The sequence below is a fragment of the Sinocyclocheilus grahami genome, unplaced genomic scaffold (assembly GCF_001515645.1).
Source record: "Sinocyclocheilus grahami isolate Dianchi unplaced genomic scaffold, SAMN03320097.WGS_v1.1 scaffold61.1, whole genome shotgun sequence".
In the NCBI taxonomy this organism is placed as follows: domain Eukaryota; kingdom Metazoa; phylum Chordata; class Actinopteri; order Cypriniformes; family Cyprinidae; genus Sinocyclocheilus; species Sinocyclocheilus grahami.
Window position 1 is genome coordinate 2,685,156 of NW_015505240.1, and position 14,840 is coordinate 2,699,995.

The 14,840-nt window shown below is 35.0% G+C and overlaps 1 protein-coding gene across 1 annotated transcript in view; it reads right to left on the minus strand.

Annotated features, from left to right (window-relative positions):
- Window positions 1-14,840, minus strand: part of LOC107584642 (nuclear receptor subfamily 5 group A member 2-like) — a 16,522-nt gene extending 1,682 nt beyond the window's left edge. The window contains exons 1-5 of the mRNA XM_016271352.1: window positions 14,739-14,840; window positions 13,696-13,837; window positions 11,724-12,469; window positions 2,993-3,112; window positions 2,740-2,887 (exon numbers count right to left, since the gene is read on the minus strand). Of these exons, the coding sequence (XP_016126838.1) occupies window positions 2,740-2,887; window positions 2,993-3,112; window positions 11,724-12,469; window positions 13,696-13,837; window positions 14,739-14,840 (1,258 nt within the window). The remainder of the gene's footprint in view (window positions 1-2,739; window positions 2,888-2,992; window positions 3,113-11,723; window positions 12,470-13,695; window positions 13,838-14,738) is intronic.

Genomic DNA, 14,840 nt, shown 5'->3' on the forward strand with positions numbered 1-14,840 from the left:
CGGTTGGTTGTGCATCTTTTTCTTCCACACTTTTTCCTTCCACTCAACTTTCTGTTAACATGCTTGGATACAGCACTCTGTGAACAGCCAGCTTCTTTGGCAATGAATGTGTGTGGCTTACCCTCCTTGTGAAGGGTGTCAATGATTGTCTTCTGGACAACTGTCAGATCAGCAGTCTTCCCCATGATTGTGTAGCCTAGTGAACCAAACTTAGAGACCATTTTGAAGGCTCAGGAAACCTTTGCAGGTGTTTTGACTTGATTAGCTGATTGGCATGTCACCATATTCTAATTTGTTGAGATAGTGAATTGGTGGGTTTTTGTTACATGTGAGCCACAATCATCACAATTAAAAGAACCAAAGACTTAAACTACTTCAGTCTGTGTGCATTGAATTTATTTAATTCACGAGTTTCACAATTTGAGTTGAATTACTGAAATAAATGAACTTTTCCACAACATTCTAATTTATTGAGATGCACCTGTACTTTTACTTCTATATAAAATTGACATATTTATAAATTGTAAATAAAATACAAAAAAATGTTAACTGAAATAATGAAATACAAAAAAATTCTTCAGCTAGTTGCCAAGGCAACATTTTTCATTTTCATTTAGTTTGTTGAAATAAAATAACTGAACTTGACCTAAAATAAACAAAAATAAATAAAAATAAATAAATAACAAAAAAACAAAACACTATATAGACATATAAAAAAACTAATTCAAATTTCAGCTATATGCCAAGGCAACAGCTTTTCTTATTTTTGTTTCGTTTTAAGTTGAAGTATAACTAAAATAACTATATACATATATATATATATATAACTAATACAAATTTCAGCTAGTTGCCAACATGTTTCATTTTTGTTTAGCTTAACTTGAAGTACTAAAATAACTAATAATAAATACAATGTGAACATGTTTTTCAAAACTAATACAAATTTTAGCTAGTTGCCAATGCAACACTGAGATGCACTGATGGAGTCTCAATAAAGACTGCATGAGTGGAAAATGGGTTTTCAAGCACTTTCTGAACGCACACAAATACAAACACGCACACGCACACAGCCCTCAGGCACTCTTATTATGAAAAGCAGCTTTTGTTGGAGCTAAATTGCTCTCACTTAAGGGAACGCGAACAATAAAGGAGCATTTTCTCCTGAAGCTGAGAAAGAGAGGGCCATGGCGGCGCGGAGCAATATGGGGTCAATCCATTAAACTTCTTTTGAGCCAGACTCTCGCTATAGATGGCGTGTGTGCGTCTCCGAGCAGATACGGGGTCCGGCTCCCTGCCTTTGTAAACGGGAGCGATTCAGCAGGCTTTCATTTTAATTAAGCCCATTACCCAGTTACTGTGCGCCACACAAAACATGCTGCCACTTACAACAAATAGCCCGATACACATGCGTCCTCGTTAGCGGAGCTCGAAATCAATGCAATATTCATCTTTTGAGAAGATAATTAGCCTCGGTCAAACCCCAGTGGAGGAAATATGGATACGTTCAATAAGACGCGGAGGACGGGGTGACGGGCGTTGACGCCAAGCCTATGAAAATGTCTTTTATATTAAACAATTAAAACATCAGCAGCAGCATTGCTGAACGGAGAAGAGACTCAGAAAAAGAAGAAATTTCACACCTCTTCCTCATTAGGCCTAATAGGAAGTCGTTTTGGCCTCTGGAATTAGTAAAGAACTAAAACTCAAAACAGTTGAGCAGAACATGTTAAGGGAAACATAATTCAAATAAAAAATTATAAGACATCCTGCCAGGAATTGAATGATATATGCACATAACTGAAATAAAGTTATCATTCCGTCAGCCAATCACGTTACTTTAACAAGACTTTAGTACACAATCTTAATAAAGTGATTTTGTTTTGGTCTTTTGAAATAGTAAATTCTAAAAACTTTTTAAAAATTATTATTAAAAGCCATACCCCAACATTCCTCCTCAAAATATAAACTGCTAAAATCATCTTGATTATGATGTCACAACAATATAAGCACATTAATGCACTAGTGTTTTTTCTTTTAATATGCTACTTTTATTAATCAAAGACACATTAAATTGATTGGAAGCCACAGTAAACACATTTAAGATGTTACAAAAGATTTCTATTTGAAATAAAGGCTGTTTTAAACGTTCTATTCATCAAAGAATCTTGAAAAAAAATGTATCATGGTTTCCAGAAAAATATTAAGCAGCACAACTGTTTTCAACATTAATAGTAATAAGTTATATAATGTTTCTTGTGCAGCAAATCAGCATATTAGAATGATTTCTGAAGGATCGTCACTGAAGACTGGAGTAATGATGCTGAAAATTCTGCTTTGCAATATATTCAATTTGAAAAGTTGTTTTAAATTGTAATAATAATAAAAAAAAAAAGTTTAAAAATCCCCAAAGGTTTGAACTGTATAGAGTAAATTAATGCAAACCTAGTAGTTCAAAAAAAATCTAAGCTTATTTACATATGGAAGTCTTTGACAGACTATTGCATGTGCAGACTATTTCTCACAGTATTTTTTTTTTACTTACAGAGTTAATGTTATTATTAAACTTGGTAAAAGTTCATAATCACATATAATGTTAGTCAAGGTTTCTTGCACTATTTAAGAACACTAAACCCAAATAGTGGCCTATTTGCAAAATTAAGTACTTTCTCACAAATTCTCTCCAATTTAGAATCATAATTCTCAGGTTTAAATTGATATTCGTGTGCTGTCGTCTCTCACCAGGGTTGAAGAGGATGAGGTATTTGAGACAGGCGGTTTCTCTGCGGTCCAGCTGAAGCTCTTGTAGACGGTGCACCAGCTCCTGACCTCTCTGTATCATCCCGCTCAGAGTGACCCCTGCCTGGGCCAGTAAGGACGCAAGCTCAACCTGACACACACACACAAACATATCCTACATGAAATCAACAGATCAAGTGCATATATGTGCCTATTGTGTCTATTTCGAATGTGTGTGTGTGTGTGTGTGTGTTACCTCCTGTCCAGTAATGAGAAGCACACTGTCCTCTTTCCCATGATGCAACTGTCTGGAGATGTAGTCCAGCACAAGCAGCTCACTCCAGCAGTTATGCAGCAACTTCATCTGATCTCCCACCTGTGGAGCAGAGAGAAAGTGAATGAATGAAAGTAGACAAAATGATTTCCAAATATTTTCATGTATGCATTATGTAGATTTTTACACTTTTTATTATAATTTATTTGGTATAAAATATTGTTGCTCAGAAGTTGCTCTTTCATAGTTCAGGAATTATGGAGTTATATTTATTTATATATATATATATATATATATATATATATAGAAGAGACTTTTTTTATGAGGAAAAAAAGCAGAAGACATCAAGTCATTTTTTTATTAATTTGAATACATTTTTATTTTGTACAAAGTATTATTGCTCAAATTTTGCTCTTTCATTTAATAAGCAAACTTAATAAGCTATATTTATTAATATTTGTTATTATTTAATACTATGTCATTTATTTACAATTATTTCATATTTATATTTGTTCATAGTTTTATATTAGTTATATTTGACTTAATTAGTAAATCTCAGTTGTTTCTCTATAAATGATTTTAAAACAAACAAATGAGTCAATTATATAATTTAAATGTATAGAGATATATAAATATGATCAAATGAAAAAAAAATATTTGATGAGGAGTACGTTATTTTATTTATTTATTTGACGTTTTTGGAAAATTTGAGTCTCTTCTAAATCTCTATATGAGACAATTTTTTCCCCTTATGAATCTATTTGCCTTCTAGGAAAAATAACTGAATATTATTAAGAGATCCTATTTTTGATATTGCTTTCCTACATTTTCATTTTTCATTTCATGAATAAATAAATAATAAATATGCATATACATATTTTCACATGCGGTGCAATACAATGTGAATGTGTCATTGTGCCTACACTCATACACATTCAGACATGTTTAAAAGGAGCCTCACCCACACAAAATTTCCAGAGAGCTGCGAGTTTTCCACCGCCAACACAATAGCATTGAGTTACTGTATAAAAATGGAATAGAATGGACTGAACCATCATTCAGGTTAGCAGAGATGTGATTCAGTCTTAATTTAATAGCCGGCCGCTATTGTGCGTATTCACAGTCCAATTTAGCAGGTGGAATTGGATTGAAAATAGGCAAATATGTGGATGATATAATTCTACAGAAACAACTTTCAGCTCACTGTTGCATACAAGATTCGTGACCCTTCAGGAGCCTCCCGGGGTGGCACAGTTAATTGCAGCAGTAACGCAGTTGTTATTTTTTTAAAGCGCATAGAATTGGACAGCAGGTCCACCACTCCCTTTATGCCACGCTCCTGTTGCCATGGCGAGAGATCATACGGCACATTCTGCACACAGTGAAGGAAGCTGGAGTCTGACTGTTGCTGTAGATACGCAGGTACATCGTGTTGCACTGCTACACGATCGACAAAAACACACATGCAAAGCTTTCTATGCAAATAGAGGAAAGCAATACTGAGGGGAATGTTATTAAATACCACTTCACCATACTCTAAACCAGGGGTGGGCAAACTTGGCCCTTCCAGGTCCCTTTCCTTCAGAGTTTAGCTCCAACTCTAATCAAACACACCTGAACCAGCTAATCATTGTCTTCAAGACTACTAGAAGGCTACAGGCAGGTGAGTTTTATCAGGGTTGGATCAAATCTCTGCAGGAAAGTGGCCTGGAAGGGCCAAGTTTGCCCATCACTGCTCTAAACAAATCATTTCAAATCTAAAGAATTACATTTTTGTAGTTATGTAATCAGCTGATTAGTTGCAAGCAACTAGTGTCATTAAATATGAAAATCAAATATCTGTCTTTGTAGTTCACTCAAAATGCAAAAGGGAAATACACATGGGGTTGAAATGACATGAGGGTGAGTAAATATTTTCATTTTTCATCTAACCTTGTCATTTGAAAAAACAAATAAAAAGCAAGTATTGCTAGTTCATTTAAGCTTACTGAAGTAGCTAAAGCTAGTTAATGTTGTGACGCTAGTTAGAATACAAAGAAACAGCTTTAGACTGAAGCTCTTTTGAAGCAAGTCATACTTGAGAAGATAAAATCTTTCTGCATTTCCAGCTGCCTTCAAGAACAAACATAACACTTTTATTAGCTTGAAGTGAGCCTGCTGCAATCTAGTGTTTAGCAATGCTACACTAAAAATGCTGGGTTGTTTCAACCCAACTTTTTTTTAGAGTGTAGCCATTGCTGTAAAGAATCAAGGAACGATCAAATGATAGTATGATTTACAGCAAAGTGCTCATGCTGAAAGTAGTATATATATATATATATACAAACTTCCCTTTTGAATACTAAACCTGCAACTTACTACCATTAGTGTACTAGCATTTTTCAGCTTGTCCTCGGCAGCATCACCATAAGTGCTGTGTGAGGCGACTTTTGGAGAGTGTCAGATGCCCTTGGCACCTCAGTGTGGGCTATTATATGGGACAGAGAAAAAGCTTTGCTCTGAAAAGATTATGAGTAAAACAAGACCCTTGTCCATTTCTCAGCAGTAGCTGTTGACTCTGAAATCACACACAGACACATACACATCCACACTTGAACGCCACAACATTTCCCTGTCAGCACTCTATATATTTTGCAACCCTCATTCATCGGTAATAATACCTGCCCGCTGCCCCAGACTTCAACAACACAGGCTTTATTCTTGTTGCTATTTCTCTCTCCATTGTATCTTTCTCAAATAAACCTTAAACTCTTTTTGTGTTGCAGGAATTTGAGATTTTGACCCACAAGGACACAAACGTCCAGTTGTGTGAATGTGGAAGTAAAAGTCCCAAAAAGACCACAGAGGACAGGAGCTACATTCAGAAAGCAGTTTTAGTGTACTGCTTATACTGTTCAAAATAGCTGTTTACAATATACTACATACTATATTACTGCTCAATATAGCTGTTTACTTCTGTGTGTGTGTGTGTGTGTGTGTGCTGTGTTTCGTTGTGAAAGCGAAACTACTTTGTTTGGTCTTCCAAAAGAGGACACGACTAGAAATCAGTGGTTAAGTTGTATTTACAACACTGTTCCAGAACAGTTCAACCCAAATATTCAGATGTGTGCAGTGCATTTTATGGAGGACTGTTTCCTGGAAAAGTAGGCTAAAATGCCGGCTGTTCTGACTCACAGACTGTAAGTAAGTTTTTTATATTTAAAGAATTTGCCACTGATGATTCAAATGCGAGTTTTCAGCAGTGTAAAGTAGCGCTTGTTGTTTGTCATTTCTCCGATCACAAATGCAGACATGGTTTTATGTTTACGCGGCGCGATGCAACGCAACGTGTAAAAACACAGTATAAGTCATTATAATCCGTAATTATGTCCCCACTGGATGCAACAAATGCCTCGTTTATAATGGGTTTTAATGTTTTTGTCTCGTCGCTCCGGCCTGACACGGCATCATAGTATGGTAGGGGCGTGACATTTCTGTCACACGCTTGAGTTATTCGGCCAATCACAACGCACTGGATAGCTGGCCAATCACAGCACACCTCGCTTTTCAGACCGATGAGCTTTGTAAAAATCGACACGTTTCAGAAAGGCGGGGCATAGAGGAGAAACAATAATGAACAGTATGTGGAAAATAATGTGGTTTTTGAACCTTAAACCGCATAAACACATTTCATTACAACAAATACACAAAATAATGTTCTTTTTAGCAGCATCATATGACCCCTTTAAAAAAAATCATATCAACCCCAAACTTTTGAAGTCATCAGTGTATTGCAGGCATACAAAAAAACAAAACAAAACAAATAACATCCTACACACTGTCTGCAAATTTGGTGATATGATTTTCTGAACATTGCTAGAGACTGGTTGTAGATTGAGATGCACACAAACCATCCTAAAAATCTTTCAAACTGTTAGACACACACTGCATATGTTTGTCTTCAGAGGGTAAATAAACTGACACTTCACATCCGGTGTATATGTGGGTGTGATATGTGTGTATGAACACACCTGTTCAGGTAACAGTGTGAAGTGGAAACAATCCATCAGCACAGACAGAGGAAGTGATGATGGTGTTAGTACTGCAGCATCCTGTCTCAGTGCATTTAGTACTGTCAGTCAGTATGTCATGTCCCTTACAAAAACTACCATGGTATCACCGTAGCTTATATGAATATGGTATTTTGGTACAGGTATAGGCCTATATCATAGTACCATGGTATTACCAACTGACACCATGACTGTACACTCTCAGAAAAAAGGTACAAAAGCTGGTGTGTAGTGCCTTTTCAAAAGGTACACTTTTGTACCTTATTTACTCTAAATGGTGCATATTAGTACCTTTTGAAAGGATACCGCCCCAGTTTTTTCTGAGAGTGCAACACAACAGTGTTATTTTAGTTTCACTGATACTATTATATTATGTTCATATTTTGAATTATATTTTATTTTTATATTGTATATTTTCACTGTCATTTTAGTTAAAGTTTTATTTCATTTTAATTTTGCTGAGTGTTTTTGTCATTTTAATTGTATTATTTATTTTTTAAATTAGTTTTGTTTATTTATTTTTTAGCTATTTTAGGACTTCAAGTAAAACTGAATCAAAATGAGAAATGTTGCCTTTGCAACTAGCTGAAATAAAATAATAAAATAAAGTTTTTATATTTTATTTTATTTCAGTTAATGTATTTTTTTTTCAGTTAATAGATGATTTTTTATGGTTATCATTTCAGTTTTAGTTAACGATAACCCTGCACAACAGTACTTTAAAAAATATAAGCAATTAATATTAATTCTGAAACAATGAAGCCTCTTCAGAACAGCATGACATAAGAGGCCAAAAATACACAGATAGTCTAAATAACAGAATAGTTTGTCCATTAAAATCTGTGTATTTTGCCTTAAAAACAGCATGTTGCAAATGCTTAAAGACAATAATTATAGACAATCATGTTAGCCAGATGAACCTGTGTTGTTTGTCCTCTGAGCCAGAAACATAATCTCCATAAATCAAACTGATGGGCCACGGAAGCACATTTACTGCATCTTAAATTAACAAAATAATTATTAATTAAATGCCGAGTAAACACTGATAGTAGATGCATTACTGTCTAGAAAGGATTGAAAAGTGGAGGTAATATTGATTTTTACTGGTATTTATAAATCAGTGAGAACTGATTAAAATGAATCTTAAAATTAAAGATTCTTCAATAGTTCTTAAGTTCTGCAAAGAATGTTCTTTTCATTGGGTCCTTTGGAGATGAAAAAAAGTTATTTAGGTTCTTCAGATCAGCATATTGGTTTCTAAAGAACTATAAAATAAAAAGGTTTCAGTGGAATGTAAAAAGGTTTTCTAATTACATCAGAATGTAAAAACGACTTTGTTTCTTATTGGAATTTTTTAGGAGCGAATAATAGCCAGTTAGCAAGAGGTTAACAACTATTTTCTGGAGGAATCTGATTAATTAAAAAGAGTGAGACTTATTGAATAAGAAAAATCTTCAGCCAGACTGAACAAATGGACACTGCAGCATTCACATTCTCCCCTTATCTGGTGTGGAATGCTGTTGCTAAACCCCCACACACACATGCACACACACACACGCACACACACACAGGTACCGAGAAGCAAAGGACTGGAAATTGCACCGTTTGCACTAAAACTGCAAAAAAAAAAAAAAAAAGTAAAAGATTCAATCCTTTCTGGTACAGACACTAAAAGTTGTTTTAAATCAAATTCAGATCCAACTGTCACGTGTCTTATTGCTGTCTTGTATTTTTATTTGAAACTAAAAAATTATTGTGATATTAATGCTGCTATTTCAATACAATAATTCCATGTTTCCATTCTCTCTCTCTGTTTTTTTTTTACAGGTACCGAGAAGCAAAGGACTGGAAATTGCACCGTTTGCACTAAAACTGCAAAAAAAAAAAAAAAAAAGTAAAAGATTCAATCCTTTCTGGTACAGACACTAAAAGTTGTTTTAAATCAAATTCAGATCCAACTGTCATGTGTCTTATTGCTGTCTTGTATTTTTATTTGAAACTAAAAAATTATTGTGATATTAATGCTGCTATTTCAATACAATAATTCCATGTTTCCATTCTCTCTCTCTGTTTTTTTTTCCCAGATTTTAATAATATTTCAGATTTTAATTAGGCCTTCCTATTGTTTTCTAAGCCTCTGTTTATATCTCTATTTGTTTGTGTGTGTGTGTGTGTGTGTCTGTGCGTATGTGCACCGGTTTGGGTTCAAAAGGCTTAAAAAAACATACTAAATGGTGTTTTATTTTTTAAATCACAGAAAGTTTTCTGTGAGTGGCAGGTTTAAGTATAGGATTGTGTACGGCGATAGAAAAGTACAGTTTGTACAGTCTAAAAACTATTACACCTATGGAGAGTCCCTGTAAACCACACATACCAACGTTTGTGTGTGTGTGTTGAGAAGGTTATTCCATTATGTGTGTGCAAATTCACAGCGTATCACTGTCCATGTAAAAGTGCATGTGTGTGTGTGTGTGTGTGTGTGTGTGTGTGCGTGCGTGCGTGTGTGTGTGTGTGTGTGTGCGTGTGTGTGAATAATGGCCAGTGTTACTATATTGTGTGTGTGATTGAAATGTTGTAACGTGATTGTGTTCATACTGCATTGTCAGCAAGGTTTGGAAACACTACAGAGAGCGACAGGAGCTCAGAATAGACAAAAGAAAGGAGTGTATCCTCAATTTCCTCTAAGACAACAAACACGCTTGAGTTTATTTAAAGAGCTCTTTAGGACCACCAAAACTCAAGTGTTTTATTTAAAGACCCCTCAATGCCATGGGTTATAATGGACAGAATATAACCGAAGCTCTCAATTTATGATTATCCTGAAAAAGTTGAGCCTTCTGAAGTGAATATGAAATATATCTTAGCATTTCGAATTAACAATAAATCCAGACTTCTACAATCATTAAAGTAGAAATATGCAAGACCCCTTTTCAATTCAGAATGTATTAATGCAAGATTCATGAAAATGTTATAAATTTTAAAATCAAATTTTGAATTAATCAAAAGTGACAGTAAATCCTTTGTTTATTTTTAATGTTGCAAAATATTTCTATTTCAAATAAATGCTGATTGTTTTACATTTCCATTCATCAAAGAATCCTGAAAGAAATGTATCACTGCTTCAGCCAAAATATTAAGCAGCACAACTGTTTTCAACATTCATAATAATAAGAAATTTTCCTTGAGCATATTTTTGCGAATATTTCACAATATTACAGTTTTTACTGTATTTTTGATCAAATACATCCAGCCGTCTTGTGCTCAAAAACATTAATAAATCTTATCAACCCCAATCTTTTGAATGGTAGTTTATAGAAATGTGCACAAAACATGCCCTATTATCATTATTCACTCTACTATGTTCAGGCTTTTTCTTCAACATCAAACCATCATTACAGTCCAGTGTTTCCTGCTATTTGTGTCATTTATGCTTCAAATCCTCATATCTGCTTGGTCTTCTTAAAATGACCAGACAGCCATAATACTTTCCTCGAATACACCTGTTGATTGAATCACATGAGACATCACTGTCCACATGCTAGAGCCATTATAAACATGACAGCGAGCCAGAGCAAACACAGCAGGCCGGGACTCTTCATCTGGAAACACACACACACACACACACACACACACACCCTGGTTTTCCATGTCAGCATCATTTCATAATTCCAACCGCATCCGCTCTGTTCAGGCAAACATTGTGTGTGTGTGTATGTGTAAAAGGCCTAATACTACTTAATCTGCTGATGCTGGTTTAAAAAACATCAATAAAACTTCAATCATGTTCAGTTTTTTTCCCCCGTAAAATACGAATTAAGAGTTAAGATTATATATATGTATCAATTTTGCATTTAGCAAAATATAATTTTACTTACAATCTGCAAATAAGTGAAAAAATGCTCCATTTAATGTCAAATAAATTGACATGAACACAAGTTTATAAATAAATAAGCTCTTTTTTTCCAAATCTATAATTTTATGTCACCATTTGGATGTAAAACACTCACAGATGTAGCCAAAAACATCATGTTTGCATTGTCTTGTCAATGGCGATAATTTTAACCTTGAAATCAGGATTAGGCATATTTGAACAAATAGTTGTAACCTGGTTTAGAGGAAGATAGGAATCGTGTCTTTGTGGCATAATGTCTTCACCTTATAAATGGTGGCAAAATGCTACAAAATGCATACTTTGTGAAAAAGTGTGGCATGCTTGAGCAAAACAGACTATATTTTTGGAATCGGCACCCCAAAATTAGTAAGAAACAAGTATTGGATTTTGTTCAGCAAATACAATGCAAGGCGGTTTTTTTAAAGGGGTAGTTCACCCAAAAATGAAAATGATGTCATCATTTACTCACCCTCATGTTGTTCCAAACCTGTATGAAATTCTCTCTTCTGCTGAACACAAAAGAAGATATTTTGAAGAATGCTGGTAACAGTTGGCGGTAGTCACTGACTTCCATAGTATTTTTTTTTTACATACTATGTAAGTCAATGGCTACTGTCAACTCAACATTCTTCAAAATATCTTCTTTTGTGCTCAGCACAAGAAAGAAACTCATATAGGTTTGGAACAACTTGAGGGTGAGTAAATGATGAGAGAGTTTTCATTTTTGGATGAACTATCCTTTTAATTCAGTTTCACTTGTGTTCACACTTACCTTGAGCTCCTTAAAGAAGATGCAGCTCCGCGCCCACTCCACTATAGAGAAGAGCGTCTGATCGGCCATGTGGCACATCAGGCCAAAAGTGCTGAGCCGTTCCTGTTTGGCAGCGAGACGTGTGTTCTGTTCCTGATTGGCTGCCGCGCTCCGAGAGTTCTGTTCCTGCTGCAGGTGGGCCAGGTGAGCGCTTATCTTGCTTTGCACCTGCAGCTCATCTTGCTCACAGCGAACAAACTCCAGAACCAGTGGCGGTACCGTTAAGCCCGGCGGGGCGAGCGGCGGACTGGTTGACACTCGCGTCTGGTCGACGTATGTGTAGCCTGGAACGGATTCTGGGGAGCTGGCACTGGTGTAGTGCTCGGAGCTTGTGTAGTGGTCTGGGTACTCTGACTTGATGGCGCGGCTGGGCAGGGTGGGATACGCTGGGTACTGTGCTGGCAGAGGGGTGTGGGATGGGATGGGGACGGATAAGCTCAGGGAACTGGATGCGTAGAGGTTGCGTTCGTAATCGATAGGGGCCACCGAGGTGCCGATGTTTGGATGGGTGTTTTTTGGAGCCGGGGTGAACAGAGCGGTGCTGAAGCTGTAGCCAGACTGAGGTGATGACAGCAAAGGGGGCGTGGCTTCCATCTTTAAACCACTCGCCCGGATGAGAGCTTTCTTTTGCTGCTTTAATGCCCGGTCTCGTTTGTACATGGGGCCAAATTTATTGCGCCCTCCTCGCATCCTATCCGCACGGACAGCTGTGGGCATAAATCATACCATATTACATGTTAACTTATAGTATAATATTAATATTTAAAAGTATTATAAAAATTATTGTATAATATAATATATTATAATCAGTCTAAATAAAACGTTTATACAAAAAGGATATAAAAAATTGTAAATAGTATAAAAACCTTATGCTACATGTTCTGTATTATATATATATATATATATATATATATATATATATATATATATATATATATATATATATATGGTGGTTTATTACAAAAAGGATATAAAAAAAATAACATTGCTACATGTTATGTATTATGTGTGTGTGTGTGTGTGTGTGTGTGTAAATATTTTATTAAGTTTTATAACATCATAATAATAATAATAATATATACAATCATATTTTATATAATTAGAGTCAAATAAATATCAAATAAAGGTTCAGTACTCTGCTTCAAATCTAATTTAATTTCTTGCTTTCAAGGTCTTCAGTTTTTCCCCCTATAAATAAATAAGTAAATAATAAAAAGATATTCGTGGAACTTCAAAAATGTTATTCCATCACATTAAACTGTTTAACCGATTTTGGTTCTTATTGGAATCTTAATATTTAGAAGATCGTGTTCTACGCTACTTATTGCTTCTAGTCCGTCTGTCTAAAATTCGTCCTTCTATTAACTCACGAACTAGTTAAAAATAGCCTACCTCTATACTAGCCTGACTGATTAAAAATAGAGCTGCTTAAATTAATACTTAACCTTGATCCAGAAGCAAAGCGCGCGCAGCCGGTGCCTGCAGATAATAACGACCTTGCAACAAGATCGGCGATTTCGTTTTCACTGGTGATTTTTTGTTTTTCTCGTTTTTTCTCTAATTCTACATCTCCATTCGAAACTAATCAACCGGCTGCAATCCCATTTAAATATTTTTTTCGTTTTTCAGCCAATTTGCCGATATTGACCTGTCACAATCTTTATCTATGCATATATAATATAAACATTTATATTCTAATAATTAATGATAAGATAACAAAAATAGTAACAACATATTAAGCTATATAACAAAAACAAACAGCTCTAAAAATGAAAAATATGATTTTATAAGAAATATTTTTCTTTGTAATCATTTAAATAATTCAGTATTATTATTTGGTCTACAGTTATCCTTTATGAGTTTCAGATTTATGTAGCTGTCTGTACTGAACTGAGTTTGAGATGAAATGTGAGATTAGACATATTTCGCTCACCTTCCAGCCGCATCCCGACGTTCAGACATTTCTGAAAGCGGCAGAACGGACAGCGTTTCCTCTGGGTTTTATCAATCCTGCAGTCCTGACTCTCCGCACATGTGTACCGTTTATTATTCTGTACGGTCCTCTTAAAGAAACCCTTTCAAATGAAAGGAGAAAATACTGTTACATTCGACAACGCTAAGAAAGAAAACAAACTTTTAAAAAGGCTATTTTATAGAATAAATCTATCTATACCGATGAATTGCCAAGGTGTCTTTTAAAATGAATAAACAGGCTACGTGATTTGTTCGCAGTGACTAAAACATGGAAATGTTATTTATTTAATATCTACCTATCGACAAAAAATGTCTGTCCATTATATATATAATGTAAAAAATAAACTGAATTTGTCAACTTAAATAGCTGTTTCTACTTGATCTGACCCTTAAAAAGAGCCTACTTTGTTAAGGTACACTCTTAAAATGTTGGGTCAAATATGGACTAACCCAACTGTTGGGTTAAAAAGCTAATTTAAAAATGTAACCAAAATTTAACCCAACAGTTGGGTTAGTCCATATTTGACCCAACATTGGGTTGAAACAACCCAGCATTTTTTAGAGTGTAGCTAGGCTGATTCAGTCAATTCAGTAAATTATTCAGGATAAATATGTGACCCTGGAGCACAAAAGCAGTCTTCAGTCGCTGGGGTATATTTGTAGCAATAGCCAAAAATACATTGTATGGGTCAAAATGATCGATTTTTCTTTTATGCCAAAAAACAATAGGATATTAAATAAAGATCATGTTCCATGAAGATATTTAGTAAATTTCCTACCGTAAATATATCAAAACTTCAGTTTTGATTAGTAATATGCATTGCTAAGAACTTCATTTGGACATCTTTAAAGGCGATTGTCTCAATATTCAGATTCCAGATTTTCAAATAGTTGTATCTCGGCCAAATATTGTTCTATCCTAACAAACCACACATCAATGGAAAGCTTATTTATTCAGCCTATTTATATGCTATAGCCTATTTAAACCGTCTGATTTAATACCTTGCAGCTCTCGCAGGTTAATAAACCATAATGATAGCCAGAAACTTTATCCCCACACACCGGACACAACTCTTCCAGGTCCGTATCATAACTGTAGTCCAT